Source organism: Lampris incognitus, chromosome 7 (genome assembly GCF_029633865.1).
Source record: "Lampris incognitus isolate fLamInc1 chromosome 7, fLamInc1.hap2, whole genome shotgun sequence".
Lineage (NCBI taxonomy): Eukaryota > Metazoa > Chordata > Actinopteri > Lampriformes > Lampridae > Lampris > Lampris incognitus.
Window position 1 is genome coordinate 11017758 of NC_079217.1, and position 21122 is coordinate 11038879.

At 44.7% G+C, this 21122-nt stretch overlaps 1 protein-coding gene across 2 annotated transcripts in view; it reads left to right on the top strand.

The window, feature by feature from the left end:
* cux1b (cut-like homeobox 1b) overlaps positions 1-21122 on the top strand; it is a 72599-nt gene that overhangs the window by 22416 nt on the left and 29061 nt on the right. For both annotated transcript variants that reach the window (XM_056283072.1, XM_056283071.1), the window contains exons 3-8: positions 435-482; positions 4663-4741; positions 12364-12501; positions 13898-14021; positions 18581-18657; positions 18904-18970. In XM_056283072.1, coding sequence (XP_056139047.1) covers positions 435-482; positions 4663-4741; positions 12364-12501; positions 13898-14021; positions 18581-18657; positions 18904-18970 — 533 coding nt within the window. The remainder of the gene's footprint in view (positions 1-434; positions 483-4662; positions 4742-12363; positions 12502-13897; positions 14022-18580; positions 18658-18903; positions 18971-21122) is intronic.

Sequence of the window (21122 nt, forward strand, 5' to 3'; positions counted from 1 at the left end):
TCTTGCTCGCTCTCTCTCTCTCTCTCTCTCTCTCTCTCTCTCTCTCTCTCTCTCTCTCGCTGTCTTTTTCACACACGCACTATTAGTGCCTCTGGGTAGCCCAGGTGGTGCTGCACCTGTTCATATGAGGAACATGGTCTCTCAGAGCACCTCAGGATACAAACCTGCTTCTCTTCCTCTACACTAGTGCGGTGACTCACCCACTGCACATTATTCATTTGTTGGAGCAAGTTCTGTTGCCACAATGTTTATCTTGTTATTTATTTAGATCATTATAGAGACTACCACTATTCAACTCTGAAACCCCAGCAAGTTTTCCATGTGTCTATATAAAACTGCAACCCAGACGTCTTACTGTTCCTGTGCTCTAAAAAAAAAAAAAAGTATTTTCAATTTCTCCAACTCACCGAACTCTCCCCTCTTTATATTTTCAGGATCTAAGGAAACAGGTTGCCCCTTTGCTCAAGAGCTTCCAAGGAGAGGTGAGTGTGTTATTGTGTGTATGGGTGAGTGTGTATTGACATAGCGATAGACTCGCAATCTCAAACACAGCCTTCAAACAATGCAGTTTCAGGGCACACTTGACATTCGTTGACCGTTCGCTTTATCCCCTTCCATGCCCTTCTTTCCTTTTTCTGCCTTCGTCTTTCCTCTCAAACACTCTCCTCTTTCTTACTCCCCCTATCTCCTCTGTTCTTGCTATCCTCTGTCCACTCCCCCCCGCCCCTTTGCCCGTCCCCGCTCTTGCCACTATCTCATTTCCCTTCTTTCCTCTCCCTCTCTTTCTCCGCTCTGCTCGGTTCTGTTCTTGATTTTCTGTCCTATGCATGATGTCCTGTAGCCCGGGGGTGTGTTTAAATTGCATCCTGCAAAGGAAAAAAAAAAAAAAGAAAAAGAAAAGGGGTGGGGGGGGGCACCACAAAACCTTGACTTTAGCCTATCACAACTCACAGAATGCCGTGTCTTTAGATTTCGCTTGGCCGCCTGATTCGGTGAGGCTGCGTGTTGTTTTTCTGTTGATAGGATGAATCACAAGCCCGTTTGACTGATTACTGGCACATTCGCTTTTGGTTCCATTGAATCCTGCTCAATGTTTTTATGCGCCTTGACCTTGATGAGATTTCTGTGTGTGTGGGTGTGTACGTGTGTGTTATATCCTTCTCTCACCTCTCCCCATATATTCTCCTCCATCATTTTTTTTTGACCTATTTTCATCCCGACTCCTGCTTTCTGTCTGCCGTGCATTCCCAGTCAATTCCCACTCCATATGCGAAAGTCAGAGGGCAGACATAGAATTGGCTGGTTTAGACTGGGCCGTTATTTGAGGGTGGAGTGGGTGGGCATTCAACCCCAACAATATCACTTCCCCAGCACATACACACACACACACACACACACTTACACACACACAGAAAATCATCTCAATAGATCGTGACAGGGCTGCTTTGCCACCGGCCATAGAATATTACAGTTTAACACTTGGTTAGTTTCCATATTCCTGTGTTAAAGCAGCGACCACAGCCAGTGGTTATGTGAAAATGCTGTAATTTATAGTGGTTCCACCATGTTCTGCTGATGAGCCACAGTCTATTTAGAGAATAGAAACGCTTGCAGTGTAATTGGGGCTTTGTCAGCTGTTTCCACCGTTCTCATGTTGACACACCTCGACACACACGCACACCCTGGCTCACTGAGGAGCGACGTGGGTGGTCTGGGAGCAGAAAGACACCACAGAAGACATTATCTTATGATTTTTTTTTTCTTTTGGCGATAATACAGTACACCCGCTCCATCCTCTGCAGCCTATCAATCAGATGACTGTTCTGTGTGGCTGCGTGCCCCGACATGAGCGACTCCCGAGACAACGTAATTTTAGCCTGGCTTTGTTTGCTTAGCCCTTGATCCGTTTGATCAAGGACAAGACAGTGCTCTAAACTTCTTCCCCCGACTCCATCCCTGAGTAGGGGGCACGGGTCATTGCTAGATGAAGGCTTGAACCATACAGAACAGTGAAAAGTTTAGGCCCGACAGCTTTGAGGTCTTGGGACTCTCTTTAAACTTTGTCATTGAAAAGCAGCTTTCCTCCGGTTATAGTAATTACCAATAACAGGATACCTACAAGGCCCTTCTTTGGGAAGCTAGTTAGGCTCAGTTAGGCTACGTGGGCGTGCGTGTGTGTGTATTTGTTTGTGTGTGCATATATGCGTGTGTATGTGCATATTGCCTGTTCGGTGTTCCTTGTTGGTCCATCGATCAGATAAGCTTTTCCATTATCCCAGGCTTCAGTCTCTGCTTCCCATAGCCTCCCCTTATCAGACTCCACTGGGGCCACACACACACACACACACACACACACACACACACACACACACACACACACACACACACGCATGCACACAGGTCAGCTTGATGCCCTTCACACACCATGGGTAGATAGGGGAGTGAGGCAGTGCTGAGTGATGGTGGCACAAGCTGCTGACGTGTGTGTGTGTGTGTGTGTGTGTGCGCGTGTGCACGTGTGTGCATGCATTGGGGGGTGGGGTCAGTTTGCAATTGCAAGCACTTCTCATCCTACAACTGATACTGGTGAAGTATCATTTGTGTCAGTTCATTTGTATCACTAGGGATGTATGCGTGTCAGCATGTGTGTGTGTGTGTGTGTGTAAGATGGGGGAGGGTTTGTAATAGTAGTTGTCATTGGGTTCAGTTGAGCAAGCTGCGGTCAGGAACGTCAGGGTTGTGTTTGTGGATCCTGGGTGGTCTTCTAATGGCTCTGGTCCTGCAGTGAACCTGCCTCTAACTGTAGGGTGTGTCCTACATTAAATGTCTATTTCCTGCCTCCCATGTTGGGCTATATAAAGCTGCTGTACCACTGACCTTGGCCCAGACATTCTACAGTCACACAGCTGGTTCCCTTCAATGCCATCAGCAGATCACCGTTTCATTATTGTGTGTGGGGGTGTGTGCTTGTGTTACCATTTGATCTTTGTATTAACAAAGGTTTTGCGTGGTGTGTTTTTGTTCCCATTTTAAGTGATCATAGCATGACCCTTTGATAATATCCCCACTCCATCAATAGCATTTCTCTTTCATTTACCCCCCCACACACGCACACACACACCCACACACACATTGTTGTGCAGGTTGTGTGTTGGTGTGTGATTGGCATTAGTAGCCAGTATCAGTAATCCCCCATTAGTGGCCTTGCAGTTGGGGTCCTGACCACTCAATGTCACGTGGCACATGAAAAAAATAGTGACTTGTACTGTATGGTGTGCAAATGCGATCTATTGGTTGGTCTGGTGGTATAATGTGTTTGTGTGTATGTGAGAGAGCTAGAACAAGAGCATGCAAGTCCTCGCCATGTGAGACTGTCACTGTGCATGACAGAGAAGACAGACATGACATGCATGTGGGGGAGACAGTGAAAAGTGAGATTGTGGGAGGAAAAACGACAAGAGGGAGAATTCCAGAGAGATTGAGACAAAGCGAGAAGGGGGGGTGGGGATTGCAGAGGGAGGGGTGCTGGCACCAGCCTACTCAGGGCCAGATGTTTTGCGGCTAAAAAACTAGAGATGAATCAAAGCCATGTGAAGAGATTTATTAGGCTCCCATAGGAGACCAGGCAGAATTACATGTAGCCCACTCTGTTTACAGTGGCAAGAACTCCTAAACCACCCATCAACTACACTACTGGGTTGGCTGGGAATGTGAGGACTTTATACTAGGACGTATATAGGCTTTTGTCTCCCCCCCCCCCCCACACACACACACACCCTGCCCCCAGTAACTTTGCTGGATGAGTTGGAAGAGACACACAAGGCTGTTTAGTCTGAGTGCTGGAGCCAGAGTTGTCAGCTGTAGCCCTTCCCTGCACAGTAGCACTATTTGAATGTCTTTATTGGGCATCTGTTTCTCTCAACTTAGATTTTATTTCAGTTGCATGCGGTCAAGTCTGTTTGTATACAGCCCATCTTGGTGTGTGAGTGAGCTGTGTGAGCCCTGTGTATGTTTTTGTCCTGGTGATTTAGGATTGATAACTGTCATAAAGTTCCCCAAGTATGGTTTTAGGATTAATCTTTAATAGATCCATTCTAATGCCATCTATTTCAATCATATCCGTGATGGAATGAGTGACGTTGGCTCCGTTGGCGATGGCTGCATCCAGTAATGCATCTGCACTATATTGCTGCTAAGAGCTAACTGAATAATCTGCTCCTGCTGCGGCAGGAAGGACCGAGCCAGCTGTTTAATGATGTCAGCATGCTTGCAGGAAAATGCATGCACAGATCCATGAACTCACACACGCACACACACAAAACACGCACACACACACACAGAGTAAAATAGACTCACACATACGGACAGGCAGACATGCACGCACGTTCAGGCACACACCAGCACACACCAAATGAGGCGCGTCCGTCATCATTTGGACAGCTGAACAGACTTCACAGGAAGGAAACACCAACTCAGCCACTGTCATGACAGCCTTGATTACACACAAGATACCGACACATAGTCAGGATTGAGAGATATGTACTCTTGTGTCGCTTACTGTGAGAATTGATGTGCCTGGCTGTGAGTGCACAGATGTGACATTCAGATCTGAGGTGGTGTAGCTGATATTTACATTCCCGTTCTTCTCTTTTCTTCCCTCAGATTGATGCCCTGAGCAAAAGAAGTAAAGAAGCAGAGGCCGCCTTCTTGAACGTGTACAAGAAATTAATCGATGTCCCAGGTAAGAGTCTGTATAATGTGTGTGTTGGGGGTGGAAGCATGCCACGTTATGTGTGTTTATGTGTTCGGTCAAGACAACTCACCAGTCATTATTGTCAAGCACCTAATCAGAAAGCTTCGATATCTGTGCAGACAGCACTGACAGGGGAAGAGAAAAACCGTGATACTGTCCCTTCTTGTGCTCCTTCACTGTGCACCCAGGCGTGTGCAATGCCTTAATGTATCCCCATGAGATCCCTTCCCTGCTGGTGTAGCCTTTAGAGGCTGAGAGCAGAAGGTGCGTCCTTATACGGTTGACAAGTGCGTCTGCAATTTGCCTGCTGAAAAACTGCACGTGGACATGATCGGCGTTCCGGTGATGAAGGACACACACACAGAGTACAGAATGGCACAGTACACACACGCAGACAGTTATTGGGGTTGGCGATATTCCACAGAAACCGAGGCCTGGTGGGCTGTATATGTAGGGATGGGAGTGTAGCTGAGTTCATCTATAGAGTAAGGAGGTCATCGTACTCCCATATGGATAGCGCTACAGTAATATCTTTGGATTGTACTGCTCCCAATAAGTCAGCGCCAGCTCTGATGGTGCTATTCTTAACTTGGAATGAGACAATGATGTAATGCCTGATGCACACACAGAGGCACACATAAACACACACACACACACACACACACACACACACACACACACACACACACACACACACACGGCCTGACTAATGCAGTGGTCTTGAAAGAGGAAACAGTGTGTTTTGTTCTGCCTTCTGTCAGCTGAAGGCCAGGTTAGTCAGCCCCACTGTGCTCCACTTCAGATTTAAGTCGTCTGGCTGGAGAGTTCAGCAGCAGCGGACTACGAGTCAAACTGCTCTTAACAGGCGGTACAGTTGATTTGGAAAGGCCCAGTGTTAAGGAAAACGGCTTAAGAGGAAGAGAAAGTTGATTTCCAAGGGCACTGAGGCAGATAGGGGACAAATCCAGGTCCAAACCTTAACTGTATGTTTGACTGTGCTATACCGCTGCTGCTCGTGTTTGTGTGCGTTTTTTTTTTTCATGTGTGTGGGGGTGTGTGCATGCGTGCGTGTGTTCACGTGTGATTTGATGTCAGAACTCAGTGCCGCATGGTGTGTCACCTTGACAACATAAAATCAGCATGAAATTCCCCAATCGTGCTCTGCTGATCTCTCATTAGCATAGTTAAGATATCTAACTGCGTCAGACATGACACACACACACACACACACACACACACACACACACACACACACACACACACACACACACAGCCCTTACCCCCAGCTGTAAGCTGTCAGTTCCTCTTATCTGTACAGCACACACACACACACACACATACATACACACACACTTACGCACAAACTGCTCTTTTAGCTGGCATGCTGATGAGCGTTGCCTGCGTCTCTTGGCTGCCTGTCACCAGTCTGCCACCCATGAGCACCAATCAGATGCGATTGGCCTGACTGACAGGCCTCTCTTCATCACGGTGACAGTTAACCCTGCTATGTGTTTATGGAAACGCTGGTAGAACAGCCTGTGGAAACTTCTTTTTCTTCTGTCACTCTCTGCATCTTTAATGTCGCGTTTGTTTTTTCTCAGGTTTTGTTTTAGGCGTCTTGTCGTCTCCCTCAGCCCGTGTTCCTCCTCTTCTCTCTTATTTTCGGGCTGAATCACAGGAAACAATTTGAGTGATCACAGTCTAGTGATCACGGTTGTTTATGTCTGTCTCTTTGTGATTGTCGCTCTTCTAGTTCAGGTTGGGCAGTGTGACGGTGTAGACAGCGTGATGAGAGCGTAGAGAGTCAGCTGTACCATTGCCGCCACGGTAGCCTTTCCCTTTAGTGTGAGCATTTCTCAATACCAAGCACTCCTCCAGGCACAAGCTTGCATTCTTGAGGAGTGCATGTTTGACAAGTTGGGAGTACAAACTCATAAGTTCACAGCTTGTAGAAAAGTCAATTACATTTGCGGCGAGAGGGGTTTGCAGGGGTTACGATCACATTAGGGACGCTCCGATCGGAGAAATTGGTATCGGAGCTGATCAGGGTTTATTTTAATTGATCGGTACCGGCCATATTAAACCCGATCAAATTCCGATCCATTGTTGATTCTACTGCTTTGCCCTCCGTCTGCACCAGCTGTCGTACAGATGTTGTGAACTCCCCATTACACGCCGTCTAGGTGTCATTAAACTGATAGTGTCCACAATTTGCAGCACCCAGACACGTGTTTTAAAAAGTCAGCAACAAGCAGCTAAAACGTCTGCAGTGTGAAATTTCTTTAGGTTCGAAAATCAAAGCAGCCTAACAGCCACTTGTAATTTCCGCGGCGCTGATGATCCGCGAGGCAGTAGTAACTGAGCTACTTTCAACACGCCTAATATGATAAGACACTTAAAAAGAAATCATTTGAAGGAATACTGTGGGTTCATATGTTAGTCTTTGGAGTGTCCTCTCTTTTTGGTCGTTGTTTTTATATCTGTTCAAGCTATTGTACTTAATATATTGTATAGTTTACTTTTTTCTATTCCTGAAAAAATTAAATGAAAATCATTCACGGGCAATTGCGACACTATTAAGATTGGATTGGTTTCACTAACTTTAATGCCCTCAGTGTGCAATGTGCAGTTATACTATGCATGAAAATATAAATATCTGATAGGAAAATGATATTGGCAGACACTCAATATTAAATGACTTGGATCAGTGACAAAAAGAATGCGACTTATACACCGAAGCAACTTATTTGTTTTTTTTCCCTCGCAACATGTTTTTGCTGAGTACGACTTATATAATGGTGCTACTTGTAGTCTGGGAAATACGGTATTCAATTCACTAGATTAGCCAAAAATAGGCATTACGAGTTATTTTATGTATAAACCACTTCGTAATTGAATTTCCAGAAAAATACTATATCGTGAAATGTACCGAACACTGATCTAAAATTACATATAACAGAGCTCCAGACTAAAATTTCAAGTCTCTCAGATGGTAGCACCAGTTTCCAATTTGGTGGCTTAAGTTTAGCGGCATTTACCATCAGACGTGTGTATATTTATGGGGTAATTAGGAGAAAGAAACTTCATACGAAATAAAGACTTGTGCAACATTAATGTCTCATGTTGTGGCGGCACGGTGGCACAGTGGTTAGCGCTGTCGCCTCACAGCAAGCAGGTCCTGGGTTCAAACCCCGGGGTTGTCCGACCTTGGGGGTAATCCCAGGTCGTCCGCTGTGTGGCGTTTGCTTGTTCTTCCCGTGTCTGCTGGGGGTTTTCTCCGGGTATGCTGGTTTCTCCCACCATCAAAAAGACATGCATGTTAGGGTTAATAGTCCTGTCTGTGCCCTTGACCGAGGCATGGCAAGACAAACTGGACTTGGTTCCCTGGGTGCTGCATGGCAGCTGCCCGCTGCTCCTATCTACACAGCTGGGATGGGTTAAACGCAGAGCTGAATTTCCCCACAGGGATCAATAAAGTATCTCAAAAAAACAAAAAGTTTGAAGTTGGCTGTGGCTGTACCAACTTTGTGTCGCCAGCACTGAAAGCACCACACTCTGCACAGTGCATTTCGTTCTTTTTCTTGTTGAACCTCAACCAGGAAATTCAACTAGCCATTCCCATCGGACAACGTATTTCTTTTCGGCTGGACCGGCCAGCAGGCCCAGACCTACAATCGCGAATGTCCCTGAATGACTGAGTGATCAGTTTGACACGAATGGGCCGCTGGATCAGGTGAACAACGATGGTTCCAGCTAGCGGCAACTAACGACATCATGATTGGTCAGCCGAACAACGATGTCGCTGGTAAACACGAAAGTGGGAGTTTCACTATTGGCCCAGAATCAGCGGATCACACGCTAACGAACGCGATATATTGCTGCTCATGGATACTACTGAAACTCCTCATTGCAAAAAAGTCCAATTCACAAACACCAGCACTGGGGCGTCTGGGTGGCATGGCGATCTATTCTGTTGCCTACCAACACGGGGATCTCCGGTTTGAATCCCCGCGTTACCTCCGGCTTGGTCAGGCATCCCTACAGACACAAATGGCTGTGTCTGTGGGTGGGAAGCCGGATGTGGGTATGTGCCCTGGTTGCTGCACTAGCACCTGCTCTGGTCTGAGCGTGATCCTCCCATGTGCTATGACCCCCTGGTGAAACTCCTCAGTGTCAGGGGAAAAAGAAATGGTACACATGTATCGGAGGAGGCATGTGGTAGTCTGCGGCCCTCCCTGGATTGGCAGAGGGGGTGGAGCAGTGACCGGGATGGCTCCGAAGAGTGGTGTAATTGGCCAAGTACAATTGGGAAGAAAAGGGGGGGGGGATAATAAAAAAAACAAAACAAACACCAGCACTGATAGCCACACGCAGTTAGAGTGAATATTATTAGCGTCTTAAGAGAGTTGGCAGTAACTGAAGTGCATTCATAAGGGGTGTCATGCCCAGACTTTCCAGTGGTCACGGCAGCAGCGAGTGTAGCAAGATAATTATTTTCATATAGAAAATGAATTGGCGCTATTTAACTGTAGGAATAATCAGGGTGTGAAAACTGCTGACCCAGTACATCGGCTGTTCATGGAACCGTTGTCAAAACAGCTGCTTTTTAAATGTAGTCACACAATAGCAGCCGCTTTCCAAATGTAGTCGTGGTCCAGCCATATACTAGGTTTTAACCTAGTATTGTTTTTAGTAGTGTTTTCCGGCTCATCGTTCTCCTCCTGTCTCTTCCCGTGTGCCTCATCTGCATCATCTGCTGCAACGTTACTGGGTACAGCACTTGATACGCTTGGTAGAAGATACGACTTGATAGTACGTTTCATCGACACTCGCTGCTATCATCCGAGTTAGTTTCAGTGTTTGCTATCAGTAGCCTACCTGCAGTCATTAATGGACAAATTGTGCATTAGTAAACGTTGCTATAACAACTCAGGAGGCGTATAGCCTGCAGGAGTTGTCCGTAGTTGTCTCGGCACCATTTCTACAGTAACTAGATTTATTGTAGATGTTTGTAAGGCACAATCATACCAGTTTCAGCCAGACAGTGAAAAAAGAAATTGTTTTTTTTCCCATAACGTCCATTAATTGTGCAGTTGCACCGGTGCTACCTTTAGAAAAAAATAACTCCCATCTTAAAAAGTGGTTGAAAAATGCGACCAATTTGTCACAGTCTGGAGCCCTGATATAAGATGATTTTGGTCATATCACTCACCCCTCCTCTCAAAGCAACAGTATTAAAACTGCCTCAGCAGTAGCTGCATTAAACTGTTCAGTACTATACACCGATAACATGCCAGTGAACAGGTTTTGCACTAGCTGTTTGTAGGCGTCCTCGATTCTCTGATGCCACTTTGGCCATACATGTAATGATCGTTTTACGCCAGTGTGATGTTCTGCTGATTGCCGTAGGTTCGCCCCTTTTAAGTCACCTGCCTTTACAAGGTCAGCGTAGCTACAGAACAGCACACACAGTAGGGATTCATTGCCTTGTTCAAGTACACTTAAGTATGGCGTATGTTTGATCTTATGGGGCGGGGCTTGAAGATGCTTCTCCTGCGCGAGTGGCGATCAGACATGTGCCATTGTTTGCCTTGGGTATGATGTCATTCTAATCAGACAGCTTATCGAGGTGTGTTGTTTTATTTATGAAAGTTGTACTTGTCTACGAAAAGATTTAAATCTGACAATGCAGTGTTCTGTCCAAGTAAATCCATACACACACAGTGCTATCGATTAGACCACCAAGCTGAGGATCACAGCTGTACTCCACAACACTACCCTGCCTCCGGCCATATATATATGTATATATATATGTGTGTGTGTGTGTGTGCTTGTGTGTGTGTGTGTGTGTGTATGTATGTATGTATGTATATATATATATGTATATATACAGTGGCTTGCAAAAGTATTCATACCCCTTGAACTTTTCCACATTTTGTCACGTTTTGACCACAAACATAAATATATTTTATTGGAATTTTATGTGAAAGACCAACACAAAGTGGCACACAACTGTGAAGTACAAAGAAAATTACACATGATTTAAAAAAAAATTACAAATAAAAAACTGAAAAGTGCGGTGTGCAAAAGTATTCAGCCCCCTTTTCTCTGAGTGCAACCAATTGCCTTCAGAAGTTGCCTGATGATTGCTGAATGATCGAATGTTGACCTAATGACTAAATAGAGTCAACCTGTGTAATCTAATCTCAGTACAAATACAGCTGTTCTGTGACGGCCTCAGAGGTTTGTTAAGAGAATATTGGGGGGCAAACAGCATCATGAAGTCCAAGGAACACACCAGACAGGTCAGGGATAAAGTTGTGGAGAAGTTTAAAGCAGGGTTAGGCTATAAAAAGATTTCCCAAGCTTTGAACATCTCACGGAGCACTGTTCAATCCATCATCCGGAAATGGAAAGAGTATGGCACAACTGCAAACCTACCAAGACACGGCCGTCCACCTAAACTTACAAGCTGAACAAGGAGAGCACTGATCAGAGATGCAGCCAAGAGGCCCATGGTGACTCTGGACGAACTGCAGAGATCCACAGCTCAGCTGGGGGAATCTGTCCACAGGACAACTATTGGTCCTGCACTGCACAAATCTGGCCTTTATGGAAGAGTGGCAAGAAGAAAGCCATTGTTAAAAGAAAACCATAAGAAGACCCGTTTGCAGTTTGCCAGAAGCCATGTGGGGGACACAGCAAACATGTGGAAGAAGGTGCTCTGGTCAGATGAGACCAAAATTGAACTTTTTGGCCTAAATGCAAAACGCTATGTGTGACGGAAAACTAACACTGCACATCACTGTGAACACACCATCCCCACTGTCAAAAATGGTGGTGGCAGCGTCATGCTCTGGGGGTGCTTCTCTTCAGCAGGGACAGGGAAGATGGTCAGAGTTGATGGGAAGATGGATGGAGCCAAATACAGGGCAATCTTGGAAGAAAACCTGTTGGAGTCTGCAAAAGACTTGAGACTGGGGCGGAGGTTCACCTTCCAGCAGGACAACGACCCTAAACATAAAGCCAGGGCTACAATGGAATGGTTTAAAACAAAACAGATTCATGTGTTAGAATGGCCCAGTCAAAGTCCAGACCTAAATCCAATTGAGAATCTGTGGCAAGATCTGAAAACTGCCGTTCACAAACGCTCTCCATCTAATCTGACTGAGCTTGAGCTGTTTTGCAAAGAAGAATGGGCAAAAATTTCAGTCTCTAGATGTGCAAACCTGGTAGAGACATACCCCAAAAGACTTGCAGCTGTAATTGCGGCAAAAGGCGGTTCCACAAAGTATTGACTCAGGGGGGCTGAATACTTTTGCACACCGCACTTTTCAGTTTTTTATTTGTAAAAATTTTTAAAAATCATGTATAATTTTCTTTGTACTTCACAATTGCGTGCCACTTTGTGTTGGTCTTTCACATAAAATTCTAATAAAATTTATTTATGTTTGTGGTCGAAACGTGACAAAATGTGGAAAAGTTCAAGGGGTATGAATACTTTTGCAAGCCACTGTATATATATATATATATATATATGAAATGTTACTGGTGTTGAGGGTTAATTTGGCATGCATCTGCCCCCTCCCCCTCTAACCCCCGCCAAACAGACCCTGTGCCTGTGTTGGAGTTGGCTCAGCAGCTGCAGCTGAAGCTCCAGAGGATGCACGACATTGAGACAGAAAATGCCAAACTTCGTGAGACACTGGAGGACTACAACAAGGAGTTCGCTGAGGTCAAAAACCAGGGTCAGTGACATGCAAACATAAACACACGTACACACTTTTTTTGGGCTTTTGTGATGAACATCACTGGTTCTGCACAGCGATGGGGTGGCGAGGTAGTGTGCAGCGCTTGATGAACTTAATTCATTTGCCTCATGCATGTTAAAAAGGCAAACAATGCCGAGAGAGTGCCTCATATCTTCTGTCAGGCGGCGTTCAGACACAGGTACCTACTTGTGAATGGAGGCTTCACAGATAGAAAGTAACAGAACGGAGGGCAGAGACAGATGGAACAAAGTGACAAAAAGTGTCAAGATGAGCTAGAGAGGCACAACAAAGGCATATTTGATATTTGAGGAGAAGGGAGGTTGAGTGAGGGAGCAGGGAATGTTTTGGAATCCCCCACCTCTCAGCGAGAGTTAATTGGAACAGCTCGATAGCGGCAGGGTTCCATTCTCCCATTGATTTTCCTGTTCCCTCATCCTTTATCCCTCCTTCCTGCCTCAATAGATGGGGGATATTTAAACCCCCAAACACACTGTGGAACTCCCGCTCCTGTTAAACACATGCCTGCCCACACACACACACGCACACACACACCTTAAGAGAGCAAGGGCCATTGATCCCTGCAACCTAAATGTTTAAAGTTCAGTTAAGCAGTTAAGGGGTAAGAGGGCTCTGAGGGAACTCTCTTCTATTGATTATGTGTCAGAGTAGTGAGACTGGAGTTTAAATCACACGCACAGACACACACACACACACATGCACACTCTACCGCACATATATATATAGTATACACAGGCACACATGCACAAACAAAGTGCTAAAGAGCCCTCAGTCAAAGGCAGCAAGCAGCAGTGCTCTTTATCTTTGTCTCACTCACTTACATCTTTCTCCCAGACACACACACAAACCTACATGTGTGCGCGTGCGTGCACACACACACACACACACACACACACACACACACACACACACACACACACACACACACACACCTCCTATTTATTACCCCAGTTATGTGTTGAGATTTATTTCAGGCTGCCCCATACAGAGCTTAGCCGTCAGCAGGTTATGGGGTTTCAACACTAATGCACTCTAAATAAATTCCCCATATCTACAGTTAGTGAATGTTGAATATTATACACTGGTCATGGTGGTGGAGATTAGACTGGAGACACTGGGACCAAGGCCTCTGTCCGTGTTGACAGAGGAAGAATGCAGGCTATGAAACACTGGTCCCTTCGTAAAGGTCAGTGTTTGAAAACACGATCATTGTAATTGCCATCTACCATTTCCTGAAACTGTATAGCCTTTTTTTCAATCTCAACTGGGTTTTTATTTTTTTATTTTTTTATTTTTTGTCTCCTGCTGTATCACATCTCTCTTCCCTGTTTTTCTGCTTCCTTTTCCCTCCCAGAGGTGACCATTAAATCCCTGAAGGAAAAGATCCGGGAGTATGAGCAGTCCCTGAAGAACCAGGCAGAGAACCTTGCCCAGGAGAAAGAGCTGCAGCTACACAATGACTATGCAGAGAAGGAGAGGTATATCTTCCCATGTGTGCTGAGCACATGCATGTTATGTTCTCGTGTTTTAAGTAATAATTTTTGCATTTCAGGCAGGCCTACTGTCGGTTTTTATATAGCAGTGATATTCCTGACTCGCATGTATTTTTGGCTGGACTGGCCGGTGGGCCACCCTTACAAACACGTATGTCCCTGACTGAGTGATCATGTTTAGAGTGACTGAGTGATCAGTTTGATCCGATTGGTCCACTGGATCAAATGACCAAAAACGTAACTGAAATTACATGATTGGCCAAGCGCCGAGAGGCATGAGGGAGAGCCACAGTTAAAGCACCCTAAATAACCAACACTCTTGACAGATGTACTAACGGGGTGAATTCACAAAAGGATTGCACAGCTTTTGTAATTCTCAAAGCACTCGCAAAGGAGGAAATGCACCTCTAACTGCGCTGCCAAGCAAATAGCGTCTCGGTGCTCCAGTGCTATTTGCACATATTTAAATTAGGTAATCACATAAAGTTGAATCAGTTCATCTGGACACAACGTCTTTCAAGGATGAGAATGTGCACATCCTTGATAGGGAGGAACACTAGTTTGAACGGGGCGTAAAAGAGGCCATCTATGTGAAGAGGGAACAACCATCCCTGAACCCGGGGGGGGGGTGGCGGGGGCTAAGAGTACATCTGTCTCCATCTTGCAGTGCTGTGATTGCAACTATTCCCCAATCCTCTGTGAATAGTACACATTGCCATTGTAACTCTAGTTGATGGTCACAGCAATTTGCATATGAAACCGATCGTTTTCGGCTGTTATGCCACTGTATTGTTTATAAGGGTGGGGATACCTGCAGTTAGTTGAGACTAAGAGGTCACTTATATGAGTGAAGAAACGTTTCTCTCAATAAATGTTGTGTCCAGATGAACCGATTCAACTTTCTGTGATTTCCTTACCTGGCTTATTGAGCATGCATAAAGAAATGTATACATATGACACAAAATTGGCCCCTTTCTACGCAAATGAGCTTAATTGCAAACCAGCGCTAATAGCCACACGCAGTTATGCTGCTTTCAGACACGGTGCGATTTGTGCTGTGCTCGCCACTGTTTTCAGCGCACATCTGACTAGGTGTTCGGGGAAGCTGCGGAGGACAGGGCAAAATAGGTGGAGATTTCAAAACTTATAGCGGGACTCTTCAAAACTTCTAACAGGACAAGTTCATCATTATCTTTATTATCTTTTTATTTTTATATCCTATTTTATTTTTTTATGATCTTTTCCTTCCGTACCTAGCTGGCTGCCTTGTTTCTACTGGCCATGCGGGTGTTTTTCACAGCATGCCGGCACATTGCTTGACGCGGTGAAAAGCCATCATGGCGCGGCGCAAACCATTGGAAATAATGGGTTTCAGAGCAGAGTGGTGCCGTTGTGGCGTTGTGTCTGAAAGGGCCTTTAGAGGGAAAGTTATTAGCGTCTTCAGAGAGTTGGTGATAACTCAATCGCATTTATAAGGGCTGCCACGCTCAGACTTTCTGGTGATCATGGCAGCAGTGGTTGTAGCCAGGCGAAGGCGTCGTCATGCCAGGCTGGTGAGCAGATATTTTGCAGGAGAATATCACTTTCCGATATAACTGAGACTGAAATCATTCGCAGATACAGGTTGCCAGGCCAAGCAATTCTTGCTGTACTTGATGACATAAAGGATGACATTGAGCCTTCCTACTGTGTTCTTGGCGCAAAGCCACCATTTATACTTTGCCACATGGATAATTGCAATCAGACGCAAAACAAGGGCAAATTGCACTCAGCTGCAAAACTTAATGGGTGTGTTTGCACTGTAATATTGTTAGTGCAACATCTTTTGTGAATCGGATCTTGAGGTGGGGCAGATAGCGGTTGCAAGTGATACGCAATTCATGGTGCCATCAGCGGCCGCAACCATTCTTTGTGAGTTGGCCTGTCAATACAGAGTGATTCCTAGAAAAATGAGAGACATCGGCAGATAGAAACAGATGAAAGAGGACGGGGAGTTAACAGATAATTAGAATAGTTATACTTACAATTAAATTAAGTTATTTTTGAAATCAAACATCTCAAGATATGAGTGGAAAATTTTGTTCTTGCAGCTGCATTAATAGCCTTTTTAAAAAAAAAAAATATTCGGAACGTAGCTTAACCTGTCATGTGATATGCTACTTCAGTCCACTTTCACAACAAATATTACTGGGACCACTACAGAAAATTGCAGATGAACATTTAATGTTCAGGAATTTACTACTGATTATCCCTGCAACAAATTGGCCACAATTTTGAACATTGACCATACACGGTCCAGCCATATACCAGGTTTTGACCCAGTCTTGTTCTATCAGTTGTGCTAAGATTTCTCTTCTACAGTCAACTTGGGAGGGACTGTCATTGACAACTTCGTAGTAATTGCTTTTCCTAGATCATTGTCCTTACATAAATGCATAAATGGAAAGGACATTCGTAGAGGACAGGGTCATCACTTTTGGCATATACCGGGTGTTTGACATTCTTTGTCTTTACTGGAGTCCACTCCTCAGAGTGTTGTTTGCCATACCTCCCCTTTTTTCCCCAACTTTGCTCTGAATCATCAAGTCCATATGCCACTAATGTAATTTGGACATATCTCAGGTATCAGCATTTCTGAAGCATAATTTCTTTGTGCCGTGATAGTGCTGGAGGAAGAGCCCTCCCCCTCATTTAACTCATTTGAATGCACTTTCAAGTGTGCACCTTTTCTTACACTGGAAGCATGTCACAGTAATGAACGAGGACCAATATTTTCTTTTATGTCAGAAATGAATATGATGCGTTAACCTATCCAAGAAAAAAACGCAGAAGAAGCTCTTCCTGAAGTTCAAAACTGAAATTTAAAATTTGTAGAATTTGCAAAACTCATTGCTTATGCATTGTGATGATGATTATGCCAGATAATGTTTTTGCAGTTAGTAAAAACACAATTACGATTTTCCGAGGGTAGGAATAGTTTTTCAACCTGAAGAAATCAACAAATTACTTAGAGGGGAACAGCCTCATCCTTCTAATTACCATATTTCTTGGTCTATAAGTCGCTTTTTAAAAAAAAATTTTTTTTAACTCGTCTGGCTGGTCCTGTGACTTACTATATTCCAAAGTGACTTATACAATGTAATTTTGTTGGACGAATACACTGCATTTCAGCTAAGACCACTAGGTGGCAGTGTTTAGTCTTGCGATATGTTTTTTTCCCCCTCGCAACAACGTATTTTTTTGCTGGGTGCGACTTATACTCCAGTGCGACTTATAGCCCGGGAAATACGGTACTCTAAAACAGCTTTAGAGGGGTAGTCTGCTATTAATGTTCTCAAACACTGCTAGCAGATGTGTAAGCCAGTGAATTATCATGTATTAAATCGAAAAATGTTGTTTCTTTGTTATGAAATGAAAAATCTGCCTTCACCTGCCGTCATTTTTCTGCATAGAATGTGGTTTTTTTAAACCACTGTTCAGAAACTATTAGCAGTCTTATCTACTTTCATACACTTGCATTAGATCTGACTTTGATTTCAAGAGAGTTCAATTTTAAGTTTGTTACCCTCTTAGTAATTCTACTGCTGTTAACACATGCTGACTTAAGCAAGAAGCCTTTCTGTATGATCAATAAGATCGTCCTCTAAAAATCCGCAACCCCACAACTAAAATTAGTTAATGTTTGTTTGTGTAATCTTCATCAAGTATGCATTAGAGACTTGGTGTTTTCCCCAATCAGCTCTGGGCTTTTTTAATGTAACGACCAACTAAATTGAAGCCCATTTTCAGACCATTTTCAGACATACAGTTAAGGATCAATTGTCCAGCTGCATTTCCTGTACGTCAGTGTTTTATAGGCCCCTTCCTGTCAGCGGAGAGCTGACTTCCTGTGTCTGAGAGTGACAGTAAATGGATGGCACCCCTCATGAATTTGATCCTGCATGGAAGGAGAGGGAGAGTGATGAAAGGATGAAGCAGAGGGGCAGAAAATGACGATGACAGGAGAGAGAGAGGCAGCGAGGGGAGAAGAATCAGAGATTCTTAAAGACTCCCTTTGTGCTTGATTATTGATATTTTTACAGGCAATAGCACTTTCTCGGCAGAGCTCAACTTTTTACATGCTTAGTATGAATTTATTCTCTCCTTGTGGTTCCTCTTGCCTGCCCCTTCCCCTCTCACAGTGCCTTGCTCTCTCTCTCTCTCTCTCTCTCTCTCTCTCTCTCTCTCTCTCTCTCTCTCTCTCTCTCTCTCTCTCTCTCTCTCTCTCTCTCTCTCTCTCTCTCTCTCTCTCTCTCTCTCTCTCTTGCTTTCTCTCCCCCCCCCCTCTCGTGCCCCAGTGGGCAGACATTCCTGCCTAATAGGACTGCTTAATGAGGACTGGGTTGTGTTGGGGAGGATTTTAGTGGGGAAAACACTTCAAAAATTGTGGGAAAATGGGGAAGAGTTAGGGTTGCCAAAGAGTGTGAACCAAAGATTTTCTTACTGAAGATCTCAATGTGTGATCTTTCTGCTCCCTGCTAAATCTCACCATCTGTCGGGTGCAGGAAACTCCAGGAGAGCCAGGACTCCATGTCCTCCAAGCTGGAGGAGGCCGAACACAAGGCCCAGTCCCTTCAGACAGGTAACTGTCCAGTTGGGTCTTAATTGACCGACACACTCTTACACTCACGTAGTACACCTCTTCCCCTTCCGTCATTTTACTCAGTGTTGGTGAAAAGCCTTTTTCTTTTAATCATTGAGGATGCAGAGTCCATTTTCTTTCTTTTCAGCAGTCCTTCACTATCAGATATTGCATAACAGTCTAAGGCACTTGCATCGAAGGCTCAAAACCAAAATGTTTTTCTTTTTTCTCCCCTCTGTCTCATAGTACTTGAAACAACTCAGGCAGAGCTCTTCGATTTGAAGGCCAAGTATGACGAGGAGTCCACAGCAAAGTATGTTTCTGTCCTCCCGCTGATAGTGTCTGTGTGTGTGTGGGTGACTTCTCCCTTCTGGCTCTCCCATCATCTACTCCTGACATAATCGTTGTGTTTAGTGAATTTGCTTCCCTGGAAACCCCCCTACACAGCTGGATTGTCTCCCACAGCGCTAAACGCTCTCTAAATCCCACCACTACCGGCGCACAGTAAATACTAACAGAGGCTGCACGACATTCTGCAGCTCCAGCAAGCAAGTTGTCACATTTGAGGGATTTTTTTTTCCCCTTCCAGTGTAGGTTAGATCTCTGACTGACGTGGCCGTGATGGTGAAAGCGGGTTGATGTGGGTCGACTTTGAGATTCGAGACGTAAAGCCACATTGGTGTCACACTGGACCTCTGAGATAAGATAGCTTCAAATACTATAGCAATGGAGGGGGTGTCTGTCGTTATTGATCTATGGTGGTCTGTGAGGATGAGAACAGAAGCTTTTCCATGTCGCCACTCCGCGCTGTAAAGTGGCACTTAGTGACAATCTCTCTTCTCCTTCCTGCAGATCCCCAAGGCCAATACTAAAAAAAAAACCCCAAAAAAAAAACAGAAACGACGCTAGCATTTGTAGCCACAAAAGAGTCTGATTCATATTCCTGAATAGGAAAACAAGGCCTTTTCACGGAACTTCGTTGGGAATAGATGTACTTGACGACAAAGCAGAGCAGTTTCCCTGAAGCGTGAAGAGGCTTGCTTTTTTCAGAGCCGTGTTTAATCTGGGACTCAGGTTTAAGTGGAAAAGGGAGTCCAGGTTCCAGAGGCAGATTTGCATTGCAACCTATAAAAAAAAAAAAACCACTGTGCCCCCACAATTCCCTCTGTCTCTCCGTTTACCGAGTTGTTGAATTGATTGGCATTAAAAACAGTTTGTTCCCTTCTCTCTCTCCACCCCACAGCCTATTTTCCTTTTCACCACTCATTTGAACACATTTTCTCCCACCTTCTTTGTTGTGTGTGTACATGCGTTTGTATGTGTGTTTGTGTAAGAGCTGGAGAGAGAGAGAGAGGAGAAAAGGAGGATGAAAAGGCGTCCGTGGGATTTTACATGCAATGTAATAGCACTAATTGATATTTTGATTTTCATACCTTATTGAAGGCCTCTTCGTTCTGTCTCCCCCACCGCCAAAATTACATTGCCTCATCATATTTCTACCCCCCCTTTTTTTTTACACTCCTTTATTTTCTCTGTCCTTGTCTGTTGCTTTCATGTCGCAAGAAAATGAATGTATTTTGGAAAAGACACATACAGTCGGCCCCATTCCCTCACCAACTAATAAACACATGCCCGTCTACACAAACGCACACAGACACACTTGCTCACTCGTGAGCCTGAGGCAGTCAGGGTCCTTGACTATGTGGCGTGCTGTGATCTGAAATTTTAATGCAACGCTTTAAAGCACACACACACCCTCCCTAACCCTGCACCCTCCTAGTCCTTGGAGTCCTTTCCCCCGTTTACTGCTTGGCTGAGCAGATCGCCAGCGTTTGGCTGAGCACGACGTTAACCCTTTGACTGCATATATTTTGGTGCTATAAAAACACACACACACACACATGCATATCCTCCACTTTGTCATACACACACTTTTGCACACAAATGCACACGCGCGCACACACACACACTAATTCACACACTCGAATTTAGTTTCCACTAAGGAGGACATTGCGTGACAAATCCCCCATCCTCTAGCTGCATTTTGGTAATCTGCCTTTTAAAACACACACACGCACACACACACACACACACACACACACACACACACACACATACACACACACTTACACTTTCTGAGAGAATGTGGTCGATGTTACAGTGCCTGGGGTGTGTGGGCTTCAAGAAGGGGTGGGTGTGCAGATGTAGTGTAGCCCCCTCTCTGTGCTGGGGCTGTGAGGGTCCGGCCAGTCACATATTGTACATTTAGTCCACGTTAAAGATTAATGATATATCGATCCCCAGCTCTGTAAGATAGTGTATGTGTATGTGTGTGTGTGTGTGTGTGTGTGCCAGTGCATGTGTGTGTGAGAATATATACATATATGATGCACGATGTTGGCGTTTTGCTGATATTCAATATGCAGATATTTTCAAACTCATTTTTTGATACGGATATTTTTTGA